Source organism: Trichechus manatus, unplaced genomic scaffold (assembly GCF_000243295.1).
Source record: "Trichechus manatus latirostris isolate Lorelei unplaced genomic scaffold, TriManLat1.0 scaffold00131, whole genome shotgun sequence".
NCBI classification, from domain to species: Eukaryota; Metazoa; Chordata; class Mammalia; order Sirenia; family Trichechidae; genus Trichechus; species Trichechus manatus.
The window spans coordinates 1,527,116-1,549,208 of NW_004444067.1; the positions used below are offsets into that span (position 1 = coordinate 1,527,116).

At 40.9% G+C, this 22,093-nt stretch overlaps 1 protein-coding gene across 4 annotated transcripts in view; it reads left to right on the top strand.

Annotated features, from left to right (window-relative positions):
* The window catches only part of ATP6V0A2 (ATPase H+ transporting V0 subunit a2), a 36,153-nt gene that overhangs the window by 3,402 nt on the left and 10,658 nt on the right, over positions 1-22,093 (top strand). For 2 of the 4 annotated variants that reach the window (XM_004384996.2, XM_023739259.1), the window contains exons 2-13: positions 1,919-1,997; positions 4,459-4,556; positions 6,953-7,090; positions 7,826-7,914; positions 9,062-9,188; positions 12,972-13,054; positions 14,965-15,058; positions 16,230-16,442; positions 20,108-20,258; positions 20,542-20,678; positions 21,449-21,636; positions 21,720-21,810. In XM_004384996.2, coding sequence (XP_004385053.1) covers positions 1,919-1,997; positions 4,459-4,556; positions 6,953-7,090; positions 7,826-7,914; positions 9,062-9,188; positions 12,972-13,054; positions 14,965-15,058; positions 16,230-16,442; positions 20,108-20,258; positions 20,542-20,678; positions 21,449-21,636; positions 21,720-21,810 — 1,488 coding nt within the window. Of the gene's footprint in view, positions 1-1,918; positions 1,998-4,080; positions 4,223-4,458; positions 4,557-6,952; positions 7,091-7,825; positions 7,915-9,061; positions 9,189-12,971; positions 13,055-14,964; positions 15,059-16,229; positions 16,443-20,107; positions 20,259-20,541; positions 20,679-21,448; positions 21,637-21,719; positions 21,811-22,093 lie in introns of those variants that run through there. The other 2 variants (XM_023739262.1, XM_023739261.1) reach the window with 2 other exon arrangements.

A 22,093-nucleotide genomic window follows, 5' to 3' on the forward strand; every position in this document is an offset into this window, starting at 1 on the left:
GATACGGTAACATAGTTTTCTTTTCACATTCTTAGGTCTCTAGAAATAGCTTGTATCTGAGTTATTAGGAACTTGGAAGTGGGTAGTAGCGTTTCCAGAAATGAAAGAGAATGTGGCAGGCAGAAGTGAAATCAATTCTTTAGCTTTCTTCTGGTCAGTCCTTTAAAACAATTTTCAAAAACTGGACTCTAACCTCGCCTTTGGGGTGGATTCTTTTCAGGTGGTTTGAGCAGTTTCATGCCAGGTTGTTGTCTGACTTTTGAGAGTGCCCAGCACAAATGCTGGACCCAAGAAAGATAAAATTCTTGTCCTAAATGCCTTTCAACATGAATGATTCCTGATAATTAAAAAAAAAATTATGCTGGTAGTGATTTGTGTTCACTGTGGAAAATTTGGAAGACATAAGAATAAGCTAATATATTCCACAATCCCATTACCCAGAAATAAACACTTGTACTTTTTCAAGTAACATTTTCAAATAATATTATTTTAATAATATTTAAAAATGTACATGTGTATGTATTTTTAGAACATTGGACTCATATTGAAAGTATTAAGTTGACTTTTGCATATACAAACTAATTGCCTCATTTTATTAAATATTCTTTCTCAGTACTTTTTTAATTTCTTAAGTTTTGAATTATGAAAAGTGAAGTAGAGTGAATAGTACAGTGAACCCACCATGTGTCCCTCACACAGTTGTTATGTAATTCATGGTGCCCTTGTTCCATGCCCTCACCCTCACCCTTTCCTCCCACTCTGGATTACTTTGAAGCAAATTCCAGATGTATCATTTTATTTGTGAATGTCAAGTATCTCTAAAAGATAAGGACTCTTAAAAATCACAACCACCATACCATTATCATACCTAAAAATTTCAATAATAAATTTCTTAATATAATCAAATGTCTGGTCATTGGAAACATCGTATTTAATAACTGCATACTGTTCAGTTGTATGATTGAGCCATAATTTTTATTCACCTTTATTGAGGTACATCATAAAATTCACCCATAAGTGTACAATTCACTGATTTTCAGAAAGTTTACCAAGTCGTGCAGCTCTCATCACAGTCCAGCGTTAGAACATTTCCATCACCCCAGTAAGATCCCCCCTGCCCATCTAGAGTTAATTCCCGTTCTCACCCCCAGCCCCAGGCAGCCACTAATCTACTTTGCGTTTCTATGGATTTGCCTATTCTGGATATTTCATGTAAATGTAATCTTTTAATATATGACCTTTTGTGACTGGCTTCTTTCACTCAGCGCATCCATACTTTTGAGGTTCATTTGGGTTGTAGCATGTTCATTCTTATTTATTGCTGACTAGTATTCCATTGGAGCCCTGGTGGCGCAGTGGTTAAGAGCTCAGGCTGCTAAACAAAAGGTTGGCAGTTCGAATCCACCAGCTGCTCCTTGGAAACCCTCTGGGGCAGTTCTACCCTGTCATGTAGGGTCACTATGAGTCGGAATTGACTCCGTGGCAGTGGGTTTTTGTTTTTGGTTTAATATTTTATCGTATGGGTATAGACCATAATTTCTTCAGCTAATTTTCACTTGTTGGATGTTTGTGTTATCATTTTTTTCTATTGGGGGAATAATCCCTCGGTTTGATGATGGTCTGTATAAATTTTTGTTCAGATCCATAGTTTTTCCTTAGGATAAATTTCTTCATGAGAGGTTGCTCGGCCAAAGGATATTCTTGAAGTTTTTGTATTTGTTAACAACAGTTGCCAAATTGCTCTCCAGAAAAGTCCTGCCAGTTTATACTCCCATTCAGTAGTTTCTGAGGATGTTCTTTTCCCCAAGCCCTCGCCAATATAGGGTATTTTTTATTTGATTTTAAAAATCAATTTCATTTTAAAAATCACCTCCTGAACATTAGCAGTTTTAAAACAATTTCTTCATGTTTTGCTCAGCTCAACCAGAGTGTCAGTTCCTTCCAAAGAAAATTTGTTGGTGAGATGAAGAGGTGTGAAGAACTGGAGAGAATATTGGGTAAGTTTGTTTGCTATCTAACAACCCAACTAATTATTTTTATATAACCAAACCTCATTTATTTTAGGAAAATATAGATAAGCAGAAATGAGAAAAGAAGTCACCCATATTCCCAGGGTTCCGAGGTCGTCACTGTTACATAGGTGCATATTATCTTTCCATACTTCTTACTGTTGATCTATGAAAGGAAGGCTTTCCTTCCGTACACAGTAGTCAGCTTATTTTGTTATCAGCTTTGTTGCTCACTTACCAGTACTAATTAGGAATATCCTTCTGTTATCTTTGTAAATTGTTATTAATGTACCATGGTTTATCTAACCAGTCTCCTCTAGTTTAATATAACTTAAAAACACTGGCTACGTGCGAAGATAACACGTAGCTGAAAAGGAACCGGGGAGGCAGGAAGTGGCAGATACATTGATCATAATTTCCTTCTTTTCAGGGCTTCATTTGCTAATGTGTTAGATCGTTGCCCTAGTTTACTTCCTTTACCTCTAAAATCTTTAACGGCTTTGCTGGAAATAGTCCTTATTAAGTTAAGCCTTGAACTTCTGGCTGACATAAAGGGGAAAAATGACCTGGAGCAGTGGACTGAAGTGCAACATTTGTTTTTAGAAGGATAGCCAGAAAAACAGGGGCGAGAGGGAGCTGCGGGGAGAAGTGACTTTTAAACCAATGTCTAATATAAAGAGGAAATGCGAATAGTTACTGTAGGTTTTATATTTTTTAACTGGGGATTTCTAATATTGAAAAAAAAGCTTTTCATCGTCTGAAATTGATTCCTTTTCATATTGCTTGAGGTCTTAGTTACTAGTGTGGATTGTGTACATTAAAAGGAACTCTGATGGTGCAGTGGTTAAGTGCTCGGCTACCATCCGAAAGGTCGGAGGTTGGAACCCACCAGTAGCTCTGCAGGAGAAAAGACCTGGCAATCTGCTCTCATAAGGATAACAGCCTTGGAAACTCTACGGGGCAGTTCTGCTCTGTCCTATAGGGTCGCTATCAGTTGGAATCGACTGGACAGCAACAGGTCAACGGCTGTACATTAAATGACATTGTATTCCCATCCTTTCAACATATATAAGTCATTGGACAGGTAGTATATTTGGAATGAAGTTTTTAAAGGAGGGCAAAAGTGATAACACAGTAGATATGTACAGAATGTCCTGTAGCTTAGTCTGTCTCAAAAAGAATACAGACTTCAAATCAAAAAAGGAACTGTCAAGTAATTTTTGATGTGTTGTAAATACGCTAAAACAATCTTGTTGGTAAGATATTGTTACAATTCTGTTAAAAAAATAAAACAACTAGCAACACTTCTTGGAAGTATGGTGTCTGATAATGACTTTACCAGACAGTGTGACTTTTGTCCTGAGGAAAAGGCCATTTCATGTCATTGAGAATATATATGAAAAATGGCTAAGTGCATCAGGCTAGTGTACTATTAGTTGCGTGAACCTAGTTTTTAATTCAAGCAGTGAAGCAGTGCAGGTGTTCTAAGTCAAAGCATCAGACTAACCTGGCAACCTCAGGAGAGCCTGGGTTTCTGTCCTGTTTCTTGCAGGGGTGCTTTTTGCTGATAGTCCTCATGGTTTTCTTGACAGATATCGAAACCTCCTGAGGGCGGCCTGCAAGTCCCACTGCTGTCTCCTGGGGTCTTAGTTATGTAGTGCTGCTATAACACAAATACCACAGGTCGTGGCTTTAAAGAACAGACATTTATTTTTCTCACAGTTTAGGAGGCTGAAAGTCTGAATTCAGGGTGAGGCTCTAAGGGGAGGTCCTTCTCTGTCTATTTCAGCTTCTAGTGGCTGGCAGTCCTTGGAGTTCCTGGACTTGACGGTCATTTGCCTCCCTCGTCATCAGATAGTGTCTGTCTTCCCCTGTGCCTGCTTCCTTGTCTCTGTTACTCCTTATAAGTCAAAAGTGATTAGGTTTAGGACCCACCCCACACTGCTATGGCCTCATTAACATAACAAAGAAAACCCTGCCCCCCAGTTTGGGCTACATCCACAGATATAAGGGTCAAGATTCCAACATGTATTTTTGGAGGAAAAGTTTAATCCATAACAACTAGTATAGGCCTATCACTGGGTCATTTCTGCAATTCCAACTGTGTTCTTTCTTCTTTCTCTCGGTACAGAGATAGTGTGGCTCCAAAGTTCTTTAACTGGAGGTTTAGATGTGAAGAAAATTTGGGGAATTTCAGAAAATGTTTATCCAGGGTATTATTTATTTTGTCATTACATGCCGATCTCTCTAGGTAGTATTATTTTCAGTTCTTTGGAAACAAGGTCAAAAAAAAGGTGAACTGTCAGTCCATTGGAACAAGCAGGATTTTTTGTACATTTAGACATTTGTTTTTAGACGGCCTAGGAAAAGGTGGGATTTAAAATGTTCTGACTGAATTTTACTACGTCAAGTTTCTGTTTCTAATTTGTTTCATTTTTTATTTTTGCAGCATATTTAGTGCAGGAGATTAATAAAGCAGACATTCCCCTTCCTGAAGGAGAGACCAGCCCTCCTGCGCCACCTCTGAAACAGGTCTTGGAAATGCAGGTAACTTATTCCGGAAGAAGCTCTTTCAGGCCCCTCATTTCAAGGATTGCTTAGTCACTCATTTTATATTGTTCAGTGCTTTTCTGCCTTCTGAAAAACCTGGAATGAAAATTAAAGAAAGTTATTATGGTTAACCGTTAGTAATAGGATATCTGTAATGAGTATTAACCGTAATTCAGTTTTCTTGTTTGGTGTAAGACATATTCTTTCTTTCCAGATGGTGTTTAATGGAGGCTAGTGAGAACTAGGTCATTAAATCTGGTTCATACTCATGTAATAAAGTTCATTCTAGAATTATCCATGCCTCGGCATGCCTCTCCTAGTCACATACTCTTCACACTCCTCCCGAGTTCACTCTGATCCTCTCCCCCTTGAATTTTTAGGAGTTAAAAGATGATAGGTTATTAGAAGTATATAGTGAACAGTGTTCCTTCACCCCAAGTTCAAGGTCTCCTTTCTCAGGGATACAGCTTCCTTCCCCCTTCGAGAACACTCGCTTGCCCTGTTTATTGGCGTTCAGCCGTGGATTACCCACTGACGGCCCAGTGTAATTGTTTTGCAATCATCACTCTGGGAAACAGACTGGCGTTCTTTATCTTTTTAAAAACAATTATTGCTGTGTAACAAGGCTGCTCTGTTTATCTGGTAGGAAGTTGTTTAACATTTGGAATGTGAGTGGACTTTAGAGGGAATCATAGAGTCAGATGAGTACAAAGCAGTCATCTGGTTTGGCCTGTTTGATGGCTTGGTTATGAGATAATTACAGATACAGTGATCACTGCTTATGGCTTTTGTAAGGCAGAGCACACGTAATGAGTGTGTTAGGTGACTGAGTATAAGTCTTCATTGACTCGATGATTTGTTCTACAAATTTCTACTTCTAGTGTTTTCATACTTATACATTATTAGGATGTTAGTATGTAAACAATTATTAAAGACGATCTGCTCTCAAGAATTATTTCCCCCGCTTCCCCAAGTAGCATATAACAAAAAAGCTAGGAGTTGGCTGTATCAGATGCAATATTATATTCTGGCCACTAAAATGAAACAATTCCTTTTTCTTTTTTTTTTTTTTTGACTCTTTATTTTAATTAATTATTTTATTGTGGTGAAAATACATACATCAAGACATTCACCAGTGACTTCCACATTTGCAGTTCAGTGACGTTGATTACATTTTTCATGAGTGCCACCAGTATTGCTGTGCTTTTCCAAAATATTCCACCACCATTAATGTAAACAATGTCTTGAGAATTTTTATGCCCAGTTGTGTAAATGAAAAATGCATAGAAATGCTTAAGCTAGAGCCTAGGAAAATAGAGTATGTGTAAACACAGAGGATCTGAGACTTTTCTGTGTTGTAAATAAACGGACATGCAGGCTTGAAAGAGAAGGTAACCAGACAAAGGAAAACCAGAAGAAATGGTAGGACTGGAGGCTGGAGATGAGGTGTAGTCTCGGGGCACTGCTCATCATCACAGCATCCTGAATGCTTTATACCATCCTAACAAAAACAAAAAAAAGTGGAGTCGATTCCCACTCAGCGACCGTGTGGGGCAGAGTAGAACTGCCCCATAGGGTTTCCAAGGAGCGGCTGGTGGATTCGAACTGCTGACCTTTTGGTTAGCAGCCTGAACTCTTAACCACTTAATCACCAGGTCTCCTTATACTATCATACGTGAATGAATTTCGTAGGAATTCCCCAAATTAATAGGAAGTAATAAATGATGGAAGGAGACCTGGTGGCCCAGTGGTTAAAGTGCTCGGCTGCTAACCAAGAGGTTGGTGGTTCAAACCCACCAGCTGCTCTGTGGGAGAGAGACATAGCGGTCTCCTTCTGGAAAGATTACAGCCTTGTAGCTTAACTGGTGAAGAATGTCTGCATTGAGCTTTGTGCTCTTTCAAGTTCTATCTATGGGATCAAAGTGACAACAGTGACTGGCAAGATTAGATAGAAACCTTCGGGGGCAGTGAGTTCAAGTTAATGGCAGAGGAACTACTCAGAAAAGGAGGGTGAGAATGGTTGCACAACTGGAAGGATATAATCAGTGTCACTGAATTGTACATGGAGAAGCTGCTGAATTGGTGTATGTTTTCCTATGTGTATCCTCATCAACAACAAAGTGAAAAAAAAAAGATTACAGCCTTGGAAACCCTGTGGGCCACTTCTACTCTGTCCTATAAGGTCGCTATAGTCAGAATCAACTTGACGGCACTAGGTTTTTATGGGAATAAATGATGAACCTTTAAAATCTTTGTATCCTTTCTTATCCTTATCAAACTAACATAAATCCTGACTTTTTAAAACCTGCACTGATTTGGTGTGCCATAAAAAGGTTCTTAAAATCAAACTTGAAACTAAACCATACTCTTGACTAACTTATATTTTGTTTTAGGAACAATTACAGAAACTTGAGGTTGAACTGAGAGAAGTGACAAAGAACAAAGAGAAACTCAGGAAAAACTTGCTGGAACTGATTGAGTACACTCACATGCTGAGAGTGACAAAAACCTTCGTAAAACGCAATGTCGAGGTACTGAACCACAGACAGGAGGACACGCTTTTTTTTTTTAAAAAAAAACTCGTTCCGCAAGGTTACAGGGCTTGTTGTCAATACATTTAGATGTGTTGCTTTTTTTAAGAGATAAATTTAGGTCTTAGCTTCATTTTTTCAGTTGAAATATATGACAGTTTTAAAAAAAAAAGACTTTAAGAACCATTTCTTGTGTTGGTTGGTTTTAGCAATAACAGTACTTTATATTTGTAAAATTCTTTGGTTTGCCATTGAAAAAAATCTTTTTATGATCATGAAAAAAATTGAACAGTAGAGGCTGAACTCTAAAAGTCAGTGTTTCGAAATCGCTAAGAGTTAAGAAGAATTTCAAAAACGGTGTAATGTATAAGAATGATGCATGGTATCGACAGTAGCACTGAACTGAGCTGAGTGTAGAAGGGAAGAGCACATCCCTTCGTAACTGAGTTTCACTTGATATTGTGATGGCCTCAGCAATGTATTCTATCTTGGGTTAAGGCGATGACTTAACTAGTAAACTCTTCTTTTATGTGAATGTCTTCAAGTGGCTTACAAACGAGGGTGGGGAAGCTAGTTTTCTACTATCAGAGCTGAGGTTCCTGCCTAAGTGATCGCAGGGCCTTGGCCCCCAGATCCAAGTAGTTAGTGACCATGCCCTGTAAGCTTGTATGGAAATGTGAGGAAGGCAGTGTCACTTTTAATGAGACCCACTTTCTTTTATACATTTCTTTGTAGTTTGAACCCACTTATGAAGAATTCCCTCCCTTAGAGAATGATTCTTTGCTGGACTACAGCTGTATGCAGAGGCTCGGAGCAAAACTGGGGTAGGTGACTGCGACGGGCATCAGGCTTCACATTGCTTGGCTTGTCAAAGGACAGTGGCTCCAGAGGGGTGACTGGGGACCATCTTAAGTCTGGGGTTGAATGAAAGCAAATGTTTATTTAAGGAAACACTGCACTCCTGTATTTGTTGAACTGAATTACTCAGCTGTGCTGACTTTTTATCTGAATATGATGGTCTAATGACCTGGAAAGAAGCAACTTTAGTACCGTTCAGTGTAAGCTCCTATAAGCCCGAAAATCTTTCATCATTGAGCATCAAGTCTTATTTTATTTGGTGGAAACACAGGAGCTAACCTGAGTTGGTTTAATTGTCTTTATTCCTCATACTGTATCTTTCTGCTGTTTGTTTCCGCTTACCTGGCCTAATGGGAGCTTGTTCCTCCTGTGGTTTGTGTTTTTCTTTTTCTTTTTTTAAATGAACTTAATGTTCCTCTGTTCTTTGTCTATAGAGATTCAGTGGTGTTTAGTTTCAGGATATATTTCTCAAGGGAGAATTAGTTTTTACATTTGTTGAGTACCTGGGAGTGCTCTACCAAGCTGGGATTATTTTATATTCATTTGTCAGCTTGGATTTTGGTTGGTTGTTTGTCTTTTGGCTCTGCAACTGGTGAATTTAAGCCACAAACCTGAGTGAATTCTAACCTGTGGTTATAAATTCTCAGGGAGACTTTTCCCCTTCATCCAGAACCAAAACTGAGATAAACAAGTTCATGTGTAGGCTCCTTAGCAAGGTGGATTTTTTTAGTCCACCCTTTCACAGAAGGTGTAGCCCTTTGTGTGTGTGGGGGTGGATGTCTCAACTCTAGGGAGGATTCAGTTCCATCTCCTCACCTGACATGGGCGAGTGCCGTGTCTCCTGTCTCCCTAAGGCCTTAGGGTACTGGCCCGTTCAACATATCAGGGCCGCAAGAAAGTTCTGTTTTATTTTTGGATCCCAAGAATTTCATTTTATTATACGCTCAGCTGTATACTTAAAAGGATGTTTCAAACGTATTTTACCCAATATTTTTAGGTGTTTTGTAGTTGGAGGGCTTTCGGGAAATCTTCTCTACCATATTGCCAGAAATGAAAGTCTTCACGATACTCATTGCCTTCAGTTGACTACAAGTTGTCTTTATGGTCTCCTAGATTTGTGTCTGGCCTTATTAACCAAGGAAAAGTTGAAGCATTTGAAAAAATGTTGTGGAGGGTCTGCAAAGGGTATACCATTGTGACCTACGCGGAGCTGGATGAGCCCCTTGAAGACCCTGAAACAGTGAGTAAATATTCTGGTCCCCCTTTAAACAATGACAGACCAACAGAAAACTTGGAGATACAGTACAAAGACCTTTTTTCTCAGGAGCAACTTGAGAGCACGTTGCTAACCTGATGCCCCATCATTCTTGAATGTGTGTGTGTCCAGTTCCTAAAAACAAGGACGTTCTCCTTCATTATCACAATACAGCCATCAAAATCAGGACGTTAATGCAGAAACGTCACTACCATCTGATCCTCAGATCCCATTCAGGCTTCGCCTGTTGCCCCAGTCTTGTCTCCTATAGCAAAGGATCCAGCTTATAACCACATGTTGGATTGTGTTGTCTCTCTGGTCTCCATCATTCTGGGACTGTTTTCTTAGCCCTTCCTTGCACTGGCTTTCTGGACCTTAACGCTTTTGAGTGTTACAGACCAGGTTCTTGGTAGAGTGTCCCTCAGTTTGGATTTGTCCAGTGCTTCCTCGTGACTAAATGCTGGTCATGCGTCTTTGGCAGGAATGTCCGGGAAGGGATGCTGTGTGCCTCTCACTGCATCCTGTCAGGTGATGCACGATGTCAGCTTGTCTGTAACTGGTGATGTTCACCTTGATTTCTTCATTAAGTTGGTGGCTCTCAGACTTCTCCCTTGTGAAGTTACTCTTTTTTCTTGTAATTAGTAAGAATTTGAGGGAGAAGTGCTTTGAAACTATGTCAATATCCCACTCCTCATCAGATTTCCAATTCATTCATTCATTTCCTATTTTATTCAGTGGGCTATACTCTGTTACTGTCCTCATTTATTTTGACACTTAAGTTTTCCCAGATATGGCCAGTTGGAGCCCATTCAGTCTGACTTTTTAAAACTTTCTACATGTTCCTATCATTTTTTTTTTTTTAGCACTTCCTTCTTTTTTTGCACAACCCAGCATTCCAGGTTCGTCTTGGAATTTCCCTCACACAGCTGTGAAATCAGCCATTTGTTCAAGGAGCTCTGGTTCTTTTAGCTGAGACTGGTATTTAGAAGCCAAGATGTGGTTGCTAGGTGTGCCTGTTGTTATCGTGGTGTTGCTGCTCCCAGGCTCTTTCCGTGGACAGCTCTGTGAGATATACACACAGACACGTGCACACACACAGGCCCACATGCACACTAATAAGTACACGCATACATTTACACCTTCATTTCTATATCTCTTGTGTATATTGAAAACTGTGACTTCACATCCAATTCCAATCCAACATCCTAGAATTCAGTCTAGGTTTCTCCCTTTCTGTGTTTGTAACTCCTTTCTTCAGCAGTGAGAAGCTTGGCTCCTATTATTCTTAATGTATTTGTGTCTTTGATGAATTCCTCTGGCTGTAGCCACTCTCCCACCAGTGTCCCATCTCTGCCGTCACCCTCCTCTGCTTGCTTGCACTCTGAGTTCTGGGCAGCCGCCTGCAGTGGATGTACTCCTCACCCCACGGGAGCTCTGATCTCAGCCCTGGACTCTCCTGTGTGGGCACCTCCTCACCCCACTGGGGCTCTGACCCCCACCCTGGCTCCCCTGTGTGGGTGCCTCCTCACCCACTCAGGCTCTGACCCTCTGCCCTGGGCCCCTGTTGCTCTCCCCACTCCTGCAATCCACCCTGCACACACACCTCACGGCTTTAGGAGTGCATTGTTCAGGAAGAGAAGCAGAGGAGCACAGGAGGGAGAGAGCCATAATCCCCTTTTGAAATGTCTGTATTTTTATAGTCACAGTACACATCAATGTATTGCTCTAAATGAGGATGAACTGATCTGTCAAAGGTAGAAAAGGAACTTAGGCTTCTTAATTGTGAGAAAAGGGTTCACATTTTATTTTTTCTAGGTTTGCCTCAGGAATTTTAGCTGCAGGATGAATGTAACCCTTAGTAGTTTAGACACCTACAGAGGAGGTTGGCTGTGAAATGATTTTCATAAAGTTCAGCCTGAGTAAACCACACTTGCTGGAATATCTGCTCGGTTAAGCTGTTCATTAACCACACTCCAGTAATGTTTTCTGCTTTTCTGTGGCTCTTGTACCTGCTAATGCAATCTGTCAATTCCCTTTCACTTGTGTCCACTATGGCTTCCCCATGTGAAGGCAAAGGTTACAACTAAGAGGAAACTGTTCTAAGTGGTATTTATTCCTTTCAGTTGTTCTCATGCAGAGTATTTACACGGGTTTAAAGCAAATTTTTTCCTAGAATTTCTAAGCTCTGTTGTACTGAATTTTTACAGGATATATTAAAGGGCATTAAACATTCATAAGGAAATACAAAAAAGTAGATATAGATGTATGTATTTTGAAAATACAACTTTTTTTCCTCATGATTGCAAAGGAAATTAAAAGAAAAAAAATACCCGTTGCCATTGAGTGGATTTTGACTCATAGTGACCCTATAGGACACGGTAGAATTGCCGCATAGGGTTTCCAAGGTTGTAAAAAAAAGTAAGAAGAGGAAGACCCTTGATGAGATGGATTGACACAGTGGCTGCAACAATGGGCTGAAACCTAACGATTGTGAGGATGGTACAGGACCAGGCAGTGTTTCATTCTGTTGTGAGGGTCACTGTGAGTCGGAACCTACTCCATGGCCTCTGACAACAACAACAGCAAATCTTTACGGAAGCAGATTGCCGCCACATCTTTCTCCCACAGAGTAGCTGGGGGGTTTCAACCACCGCCCTTTGGTTAATAGCTGAGCGCTTAACCACTGAGGCACCAGGGCTCTTTGCAGAGGAAGTACACGTGCATCATAGAATGCTGGGGGGAAACAGAGAAAACGTGAAGGAGAAGATGACTCACCTGTAGTCTCCCCACCTGGCGAACACCGTTACACTTCAGAGTGTCTTGTTTTAGTCCTTGCTCTGAATATGACAGGGATGGCTCCTTCAGTAATTTTTACCTGGGTTCTAGGACTTGTTTGTAGTGAGTGGCTGGTTTAGTGCCTTTTGGGCTGAACGTCTGACCACTCAATGTCATCACAGGCTCCAGAGCCTGTGGTGTCATTTTCAGATGTTGGCGTCTCTCTGCATAGAAACTTCCTGTTGTCTGTCGTTAGGTACTGTCGAGTCGATTTCAACTCAGAGCGACCCCGTGTGACAGAGCAGAACTGCCTCATAGGCTTTTCTAGGTAGTAATCTTTATGGGAGCAGATCACCAGGTCTTTTCTCCCACATAGTGGCTGGGTCGGTTTGAACCAGCAACCTTTTGGTTAGCATCCAAGTGCTTAACCATTGCACCACCAGGGCATAGAAACTAGACTCAGGCAATTCCACTTGGTCTTACGATTTGTATTTTTCATGTTGAATACCGTCTCTGCTCCATCTTATGCCTTTCTTGGTTGTATTCCTTGACACAGTATCATTTTGATAATTGTTAAGGAATCTTTGAGGTCAAGTTCATTGTAAATGCCTTTTCTTTTTTTCCCTGGATGTATCCCTGGAGCTACCCCTCACTGCCTTCATTCTTCAGGCTCAAATGGCACCCTTCCCAGAGAGGCCTCCCTCATCATATTCTTTACACCTGCAATGCCCCTCCCACCCCCTACTGCCCCTTCCAGGTTTATTTTCTGTGTAACACTTACCTGGCATATTATGTATTTTATTTGTTTCTATCTCTCACTGCTAACTTCACTGTAACATCCCCCTCCCCCAGGTCAGGTTTCTTTTTGGTTTTGTTCACTGCTGTCTTCCTGTTGAATGAATGAGTGAAACAACTCTTCAATAGTGTTTGAGCTGCCAGAGTTTTAGAAGTTATACCTTCAGAAATAACAATATCCTAATTTGTTCTTCGTAGGGAGAAGTCATAAAATGGTATGTGTTTTTAATATCCTTCTGGGGAGAGCAGATTGGCTACAAGGTTAAGAAGATATGTGATTGGTAAGAAAAGAAACGTTTCATGTCTTTTTTTTTTAATATTCAGTGATTTCTTACTGTTGTGTGCCGTCGAGTTGGTTTTGATTCATAGTGACCCTATAGGACAGGGTAGAACTGCCACACAGGGTCTCCTAGGCTGTAATCTTTATGGGAGCAGATTGCCAGGTCTTTTCTCCTGTGGAGCAGCTGGTGGGTTCAAACTACTGACCTTTTGGTTAGCAGCCAAGTGTTTAACCATTGGGCCAGCAGGGTTCCTCAGTAACCTAGTTTTCCTTACTTATCTCTCTGTATTTGAAGAGAAATATAGTAAGCTAAAAGACGGCTGTAATACCAAGTTCTTAAAAATCTGATTTGTCATCTCTTTTGACAGTGTATTATTTAAAATAATTCAGAAGTAGGGACCGTGTTGATTATGTTCCCAGATTTCATTTTTTTCCCCTTGGGAATCAAGACTTCAGGTCAGTTGAAGAGGGAATCATGTTTGATTATTTCGTGCCTTTCTGTTGCTTTTAGCTACGGCATGCTTACCTGTTGTCATTGGGCACCTGTTTCGTCTTTTGCCAAGCGGTTGGCCATTTCTCCTTCACACCATCTAGAAGGGGGGATGGCGTGTGGGAAGGGTGTGGGCCCTGAAGCGGGGTTGCAGGATCCAGACCCTGGTTTCCACTTGGACATGTCATGAAGCTTAATCCCCATCTATAAATGGAATATCGTTCCTTTCTCACAGGGTTGTACTAACTGAGGTGTTGCAAGTAAAAGGCTTTAGGACAGAGTAAGGCACGAATGAATGTTGAGTAGTAACACAGCAGGAATCTGCCTGTGACTTACTCTTGTCCACAAATGGAAAAATAAACAAAAATCCAACAAAAAACCCCAAGGCACACCCGTTATAGACTGCCTTGTGTTTGCGGGGTGAGGCGGGGCTTGGATGTCGCCTTTGGATAATGTTTACCACAGTTTGTTACTCCATCACTGGTGGTATGGAAAGCAATTTTAGGTGTGAAATAGAAAACTTTTGTCATTTTAGTAGATATAGATTTATTTTTATATAGATTAGAAGAATCATAACCAGCACAACAGATCCATGATTTCTCAGGTATCATTGTGAAGGGTAAAGCTGCAGTGGGTATTTGATTTTTAACAGCCAGAACTTAAAGAAACCCATGAAGTGTGGTGTATGAATATTAAGGTGGGGTGAGACTCACTGCTGTGTGGGAGGCCCAGCATTCGCCAGTGTGTCCTGGTGCCCTGTGCCCTGAGACAGCGCTGGCCACTGCAGAGACCTGTCAGAGGCAATTGCTGGGAACCCAGAGTTTTTTTAATCCCTTTCTTCACTGTCTATTTTTTTTAAGGTAATTATTCTTGTGTGGTTTCTATTTTAAACCCATTTAATGATTCCCAAAGAGCCCTGGTGGCATAACAGTTAAGCACTTGGCTGCTAACCGAAAGGTCAGTGGTTCGAACCCACCCAGCAGCTCTGGGGGAGAAAGACCTGGCGATCTGCTCCCATAAAGATTAAGCCTAGAAAACCCTATAGGAGCAGTTCTGCTCTGTCACATGGGGTCGCTGTGAGTCAGAATAGACTTGATGGCACCTAACAACAACAAATGATTCCCAAACTAAAGATGTTGGATAGTTTTATAAAGTTGGAATTGGGAGCTTCCAGGAATTGCTGAAGGCAGGAATGGAATGTGGGTCTAAGAAAGTTTGCTAAACGTGTTAAATCAGTAGATACTTACGGAGTGCCTTGTGCTGACCTTACCAAGGAACTGCACCCTTTCTGCCAGATGGCCGCTTGTATTCCATTTTGGAAGGAGCTCCGTGTAGGTGGTGAATTGAATTTGGTTCTAGTTTTAGAAATAGCCTCTTCGAGTCACCACAGACGTGAAACTGTGCTTAATTCTGTCTTCCAGTTACCACTGCCACATTTATCCCTATCCAAACACTGCTGAGGAGCGGAAAGAGATCCAGGAGGGACTGAATACCCGGATTCAAGATCTTTATACTGTGAGTAAACCAGAAGCTGTTATCTACTTATCCGAGGGTCATAAAACATGTAAGAATCCATTTATTTTGATTCTTTTTTAATATGGAAAATTTTGGTGGTAGTTTAATCAAGGCGTTTTTAGTGTGATTGGAATGTCACTTACCTCCCTCCTCTTCATGGTACTTTATTTTAGCGGCCTGTTAGAAGCTGAGGTAGTAGTGACGAGACTTTAGAAAAAGATTCTCTGATCATCTTTGATGTGTTGGGTTTTAATTCTTGATCACAAAAGACAAGCAAGCCCCATTTCAAATGATGGATATTACACACACTCCTCACTATCTCGTTATCCGACATTTCGCGTTTATGACAATAGTAAAAAATCTATTATCCAACTATTTTGCATATTAATGACATAAGTTTGTCAGTAATGAATGCCAGGGTGCGAGGCAAGAGTAATGCTGGCTATGATGTTTAAGGTTATGTGTCAACTTGGCTGGGCCATGATTCTCAGTGATTTGGCAGTTATGTAATAATGTAATTTGGCAATTATGTAAAGATGTAATTTGGCAGTTATGTAATGATGTAGCCATCCTCCATTTTGTGATGTGATGTGATCTTCCTCCATTTTTACACGATTTTCACATAACGACCTGGTCTTTGGAACCTAACCCCATGTCAGTAAGTGAGGAGTGGGTGTATTTTACATGCTCTATTTTAATTGACATTTCTGCTTATCTCAGTTAGGGTTCATGGTGGGAAGTAACAGAAACAGATTCTGACTCAGTTAAGCAAAAGGGAATTTACTGAAAGAACATGATGGGATGGGAGTTGGTGGCTCCCTGGGCTGTTGGGGGTTGGGGCCAAGCTTGGGAGTAGATGAGAAGCTGCAGAGCTCTCTGGAGCCAGGGGGCACAGCCACTATTTCACAGTGGGGAAAGCTAGGCTATCGTGCTGCCACAGTGACAGTGGCTTCTAGCCATTTCCTGTGTCCTCCCAGACGTGCTCTTAAGAGTTAGCCTCCCAGGGGACAGCATCTGATTGGGAAGGAGAGGGAACGGCTCCCTTGACGGCCACCCTGGCGACGGGCGTGGAATTATGGAGGACAGTTCCCTTAAAGGAAGTCAGGGTGCTGGGTGGACAAGCAATGAGAAGTGCCCACCATGCTGAGAACCAGTGTCTGTGCTTACCAAGGTGCTCCACAAAACTGAGGATTACCTAAGGCAGGTGCTCTGTAAAGCTGCCGAGTCGGTCTACAGCCGCGTCATCCAGGTGAGGAAGATGAAAGCCATCTACCACATGCTGAACATGTGCAGCTTTGACGTGACGAACAAGTGCCTCATCGCGGAAGTCTGGTGCCCTGAGGCAGACCTGCAGGAGCTGCGCCGAGCGCTCGAGGATGGCTCGGTAAGTTGGCCAGGCTCTCCCACCAGAGACAGTACAGGCAGGGCACCTCGGGGACACATATCAGAGAACATCTGTGTCACAGAGCCGTGGGCAGCTCTGTGCTGGCTTTTCTTTTGAACTGAAATTACGGAGCGCTAGTCATTTGAGGGAATCCCTGGGTGGCAGAAACAGTTAAGTGCTTGGCTGCTAACCCAAAGGTTGGAGGTTTGAATCCACCAGAGGCACCTTGGAAAAAAGTCTTGGCCATCTAATTCCGAAAAATCAGCTATTGAAAACCGTATGGAGAGCACAGTTCTTCTCAAACACTTGGGGTCGCCATGAGTTGGAGTCGACTCCATGCTAATTGTTTTGGTTTTTGTTTAGTCACTTGAAGATGCATGTGTGTCTCTGCATTTTTAATTTTCTTTTTTGGATAAGTAATGCATTTACATGGTTTAAATTAAGAAAAAAAAGTATACATAAATATAAAAAGCTACAGTGAAGTGGCTTCCCTCTCCCCCTGTACCTCGTCTGTCCGCTCACCCCACCGTCTGACAAAGGTAATCAGCATTATTCATTCTATTCTATCCTTTGAGTTTCCGAAGCGTAGATAAGCAGATACGATAGGTGTTTTTTCTTCCCTTTTCTTCATAGAAGGTTGCATGCCATTCATACTGTTCTGCATCTTGTTCTCTCACTTCATAAAACTTCCCTATTCTTTTTTTACAACTATTTAATATTTTGCTTGGATGTACCATGGTTTATGTAACTAGTTCCCTAATCATTTGGGTGGTTTCTCCTTTTATAAACACCATTGCAGCGAATAAGACTGTTCCTATGCAAATGTATCTGTAGGGTAAATCCCCAGGAATGGGACTGCTGGATCGGTTCTGGCAGATATTGCCTGTGATAGCATTTCTCTTCTCATGAGTGAAGTGAAGTACCTTCTTGGATGTTTAAGAGCCTTTTGAATTTTGTGTTTTTGTGAACTGTGTATATCCTTTGCCAATTTTATACTGGCTGTTGGTCTTCTTCTTACTAATTTCTGTCAACACTTTGTGACATGGGTAAAAATATTTTTCCCAGTTTGTCATTTTGTCATTTGTCTTTCGGCTTTACTCATGGCACTTCTGTTTGTTTGTTCTGGTCATGCTGGAGTGTTTTGTTACCTATAGTTGAATTTATCCATCTTTCCTGTTATGACTCTGGAGTTTCAATCAGTGGCTTTTCCCACTCCAAAATTATGAAGTAGTTCTTCCATGTTCTCATGAGGTGTTTTCCAACAATTCGAGCATTTTCCAATGTTGGTGAAAGCCAAAAAAACACTCCTAATCATTGTGTATTGCAAGAACATCTTGAATCTTTGCTCTTCACAGTTGCTTTGGTGAGTTGGCTTAAGTCCAGAGGATGCCTTTTTGCTGTCAGTCAGATTGGATTTGATTCTGGCACACAGTAGTATAGGCATGCAGACTCATAGTGGGGAGCGTCATGTTTAAATTGGGAAACTACTTAGCTTCCAGCTTGCAAATCACCAAGTCTTATGTTGGTGTCTCTCTTGTCATTTTGATGGTCTGAAGCTTGTTCTGTTTTAGATTCCTTTGGGGGACTCATGGGAACAGTATTCCCTGAACTCTTGCATGTTGATAACAGTGTCTGTCTGCTGCCTTTACAATTGGAAGTTTTCCTGGAAATAAAATCTTTGGTTCTGTTTCTTTTCTCCCTTGAGTAGGTTAAACATGTTACTCTTTTCTTTTGGTATAAAGTGTTGCTGAGGAAAAGCCTGATGTTAATAAAGTTTTCTTTTCCTTATATGTCATGTCCTTTTCTTTTTTTGCCCAGATGTTCAGAGGATTTTTTCTTTTTCTTTAAAGTCTAGTAGTTTTTCTAGCTTTTGCTTTCATGTAGACATTCTGGGTTGGTATTTTCAGTGTGCTCTTCTAATATCTATTTTCTATTTTTTCCCCAGAAACATTTCCTTGAGCTGTAAGCTTTAGTATTTGTTCTATTCCCTTGCTTTGATTTTCTTCTTCAGGGCCTCCTGTTATCTTCAAGTTGGATCTTCTTTGCTTATCTTCAATATTTGTCTCTCTTTCTTGATTCCTTTTTGTCTTTCTTTACTTCCTTTTGATTTGTAAAATTTCCTCTCTTTTCTTCTTCTATTTCTCTTAAGATACTATTGAGAAGGTTTCTTTACTTTTAAGTTCCTTCTAGTTTAGTCTTCATTTCTGAAATAATGTTTTTCTTTTGTTTCTAAGTCCTTCTTGAGTTCTATGACCTCACTCCTGAGTTTTTCTCATTCTGATTCATGCTGCTTTTTGATATCTTGTACTATTTTCATAATTCTTTTAGCTTATTTTGAAAAAGTAATTTAGAATTTTCATCTGTTTTGTGTCCATGTCTTTCTAGCATCCTCTCATTGTTTATAGAAATGTTATTCTGCCTCTTAGTCTCTTTTTTGTTAGTATAACTTTATAAGATTTGACCTCTATCCTTCTCTGTTGCTCATTTTTAAATGAAATTATTGAAATTATTCTAGAGCATGTTTAAGATACTCAAGGAAATTGTATATTATATATAATGCAATATGTCAATTTTATGAGGCAATTGTGTATTATAACATATTATGTAATGTAATATATTACTGTGTTACATATTTATATGAAATTAGTTTTCTGGAGTATGTTTAAGATGTCCAGGAACTTTTAGAAGGAAGCACGTACAGGAGAACTTTCCTAACTTCCTTGGTCTCTGAGATTTCCTAGATCTGGTTCCCTCTCCCTCTTTTATCTGGATCTTCTCTTTCCTTTTTCTCTTTTGTTCCTGTCCTGCTGACCTCACTTACCATAGACCCCTTGCAAGTTACCCACCCTTGGGTTGAGCAAAACCCCTTCTAGTTCAGCGGCTTTTCCCACATTGTCCTGCCACACTTGCCAGGGAAGACCTGTGAGCTTTTCTGGTGTGTTCTCGTCTCAGGTCTGTCACGTGCCACCTTGCTTCCATCGCTTCCTCTGGTCTAGATGCTGATATCATGCACGTCTTGTAGCTAGCAGTGGTCTGTTCCCACCCATTTTTATTTTGGAGTTTATGGGAACATGATTTTGTAGTAAATTTGTCCGTGGGTTTTGGGTTTTGCTATCTAGCTGCTCTGTCTGCCCTTCAGGGGATATAGCCTGTTGCTGCTGAGTTGATTCTGACTCATAGCAACTCTATGGGACAGAGTAGAACTGCCCCATAGAGTTTCCAAGGCTGTAATCTTTACAGAAGCAGACTGCCCTATCTTTCTCCCGTAGATCAACTGGTAGGTTTTAACTGCTGACCTTTAGGCTAGCAGCCGAGTGCTTAACCACTGCCCTACCAGGGGTCGTTGAGAGGATCTAGGGAGATTCAAAACTATGCCACCACTGGGGCTTTCCAGAATCCTCCTGCATGTGTGTGTTTTAAGAAATAATATTTGACTGGAAAATCTACCTTTCTGGTAATAACCTGTTTTATTATTTAAAGAGATTTTTTTAAATTTTCATTTAATATTTAGAGGAACTGGAAACACTGAAGGAAAAAGTTGTATATATGCTTTAGTTACATTAGTACAATTAATGTTGACACATAGCAGGTGACCAATATTTGTTGAGAGTTCTTAGATGGTAATTTTTTTCCTTTTCCTTTTTTTCTTTTTTTTTATGTGAAAGAGAGAGAGCGGTGCAACAATCCCCTCATTTATGAACACAATCCCAACAAAGGAAACACCCCCAACTCTAATCCGCACCAACAAATTCACGGAGGGATTTCAGAACATTGTGGATGCCTATGGAGTTGGGAGCTACAGAGAAGTGAATCCAGGTAGAGAGTCTGTATTTTCAAGTCTTCTATTTTATACTTCATCTCTGCTTTTTTTAGATATGAGAGTGTAATACGTGTTTGGGAAAGCAGGCTCGCTCCTGCTGTTTTTGTTATCTTACTTAGTTTAAAGTTCTTAATTTAACCTCATAATTTTATCTCAAGATAAAAAGTGGAGGAATTGTGGAGACAGTCAAGATCATTTTATACTGTTGTGTGTGGATTAACTAGGATTTTCTGCATTTGCTGTGAATCAGAACTCTCTGACCATTTCTTCTCCTGGCAGCTCTCTTCACCATCATCACTTTCCCCTTTTTATTTGCTGTGATGTTTGGAGACTTCGGACATGGCTTTGTGATGTTCTTATTTGCCCTCTTGTTGGTGTTAAATGAAAATCATCCAAGACTAAATCAATCACAGGAGGTAAAAATATCAATACTCGAGCTCATTCTCTTTGGTTGGGTGGCATTAGTAGTGATTGTCTTCTGTTTGACCAGAAAGGAGACAGTCCTTCAATGGTAAGTTTGGTGATGATTGTCATTGACCTGGCTGAGATGTACAAGACGCGCGACCTGTCATCTCAGTGTGATGGGGACTTCTGCTACGACCTAACATTTTTTGAGGAGAATTCCTGAGGGGATAGTTAAGAACATGCCAGTTTGATCAAAGATTCTACCGAAGAATCCTGATCAAAAGGGGGAAAAACGCGGAACAGAATTTTAAATTGTTATAGAATCCAGACTTTCTGGAGCCATTGAGGCTGATTTGAACCCCCAAAACTATTGCCCTGAGATAATCTTTAAACTTTAAACCAAAAATATCCCCTGAAATCTTCTTTAAACCAAACAGTAGTTTAACTTAACTAGTAAAGAATGTCTGCCTTGAGCATTGTGCTCTCTTAAGAGCGATCTATATGGGATTGGATTGACGACGGCAACTTGAAAGGTTAGATAGGAGGCTTAGTCTATGTTAGGGGAGGAACAACTCAGAAAAGGAGGGTGAGAATGGTTGCACAACTTGAAGAATGTAATCAGTGTCACTGATTACAATTCAACATAGAAATTGTTGAATTGGTGTATGTTGTGCTGTGTGTATTCTCAGCAGCAACAACAAAACATGCCAGAACAAATTTCTAGCACACGAATACTTTTTTCCAGTGATTATATTTGATGCTCATGCTTTGCTCCTTGCAGATCATGAGAATGTTCTTTGATGGCCGATACATCCTTTTGCTGATGGGGTTGTTCTCAGTGTACACAGGCCTCATCTACAACGACTGCTTTTCAAAGTCCGTGAACATTTTTGGCTCCGGGTGGAATGTGTCCGCCATGTACAGCTCAAGTCATGCCACCAAGGAGCATAAGAAAATGGTTCTTTGGAAGTAAGTCTTCTGTGACTGAATGACGTCTTCAGAGGCTGCTCCCCCTGTTCGTACAAGCCTTCTCACTGTGCCTTTTGTTACAGTGACAGTGTCGTCAGGCACAACAAGGTTCTGCAGCTGGATCCAAGTGTCCCTGGAGTGTTCCAGGGCCCTTACCCTTTTGGTATTGATCCGGTGAGTGCGCTCTCCCCCCCCCATTGTCTCCCGTTTGTCTGCGGTGCCGCCTAGTTTTAATGGTCACAGTGGCTTCTCAGTCGAGGAGCACTGTTCATGTGTTCACACTAGAGGGGGAAGGTGCTGGGGTGGTTACTTCTCGGATGTGCCAAAAGGAGTAGGCTTATGGCTGAGGCTGGGAGTCGGTGGCTTCTCCACCGAGGAAGCCAAGGCCAGTGCCTGAACGTGAGAATCCCGAGCGTCTGTCCACGAGGGAGACGTGAGAATGTCTGTCCCATCCTCT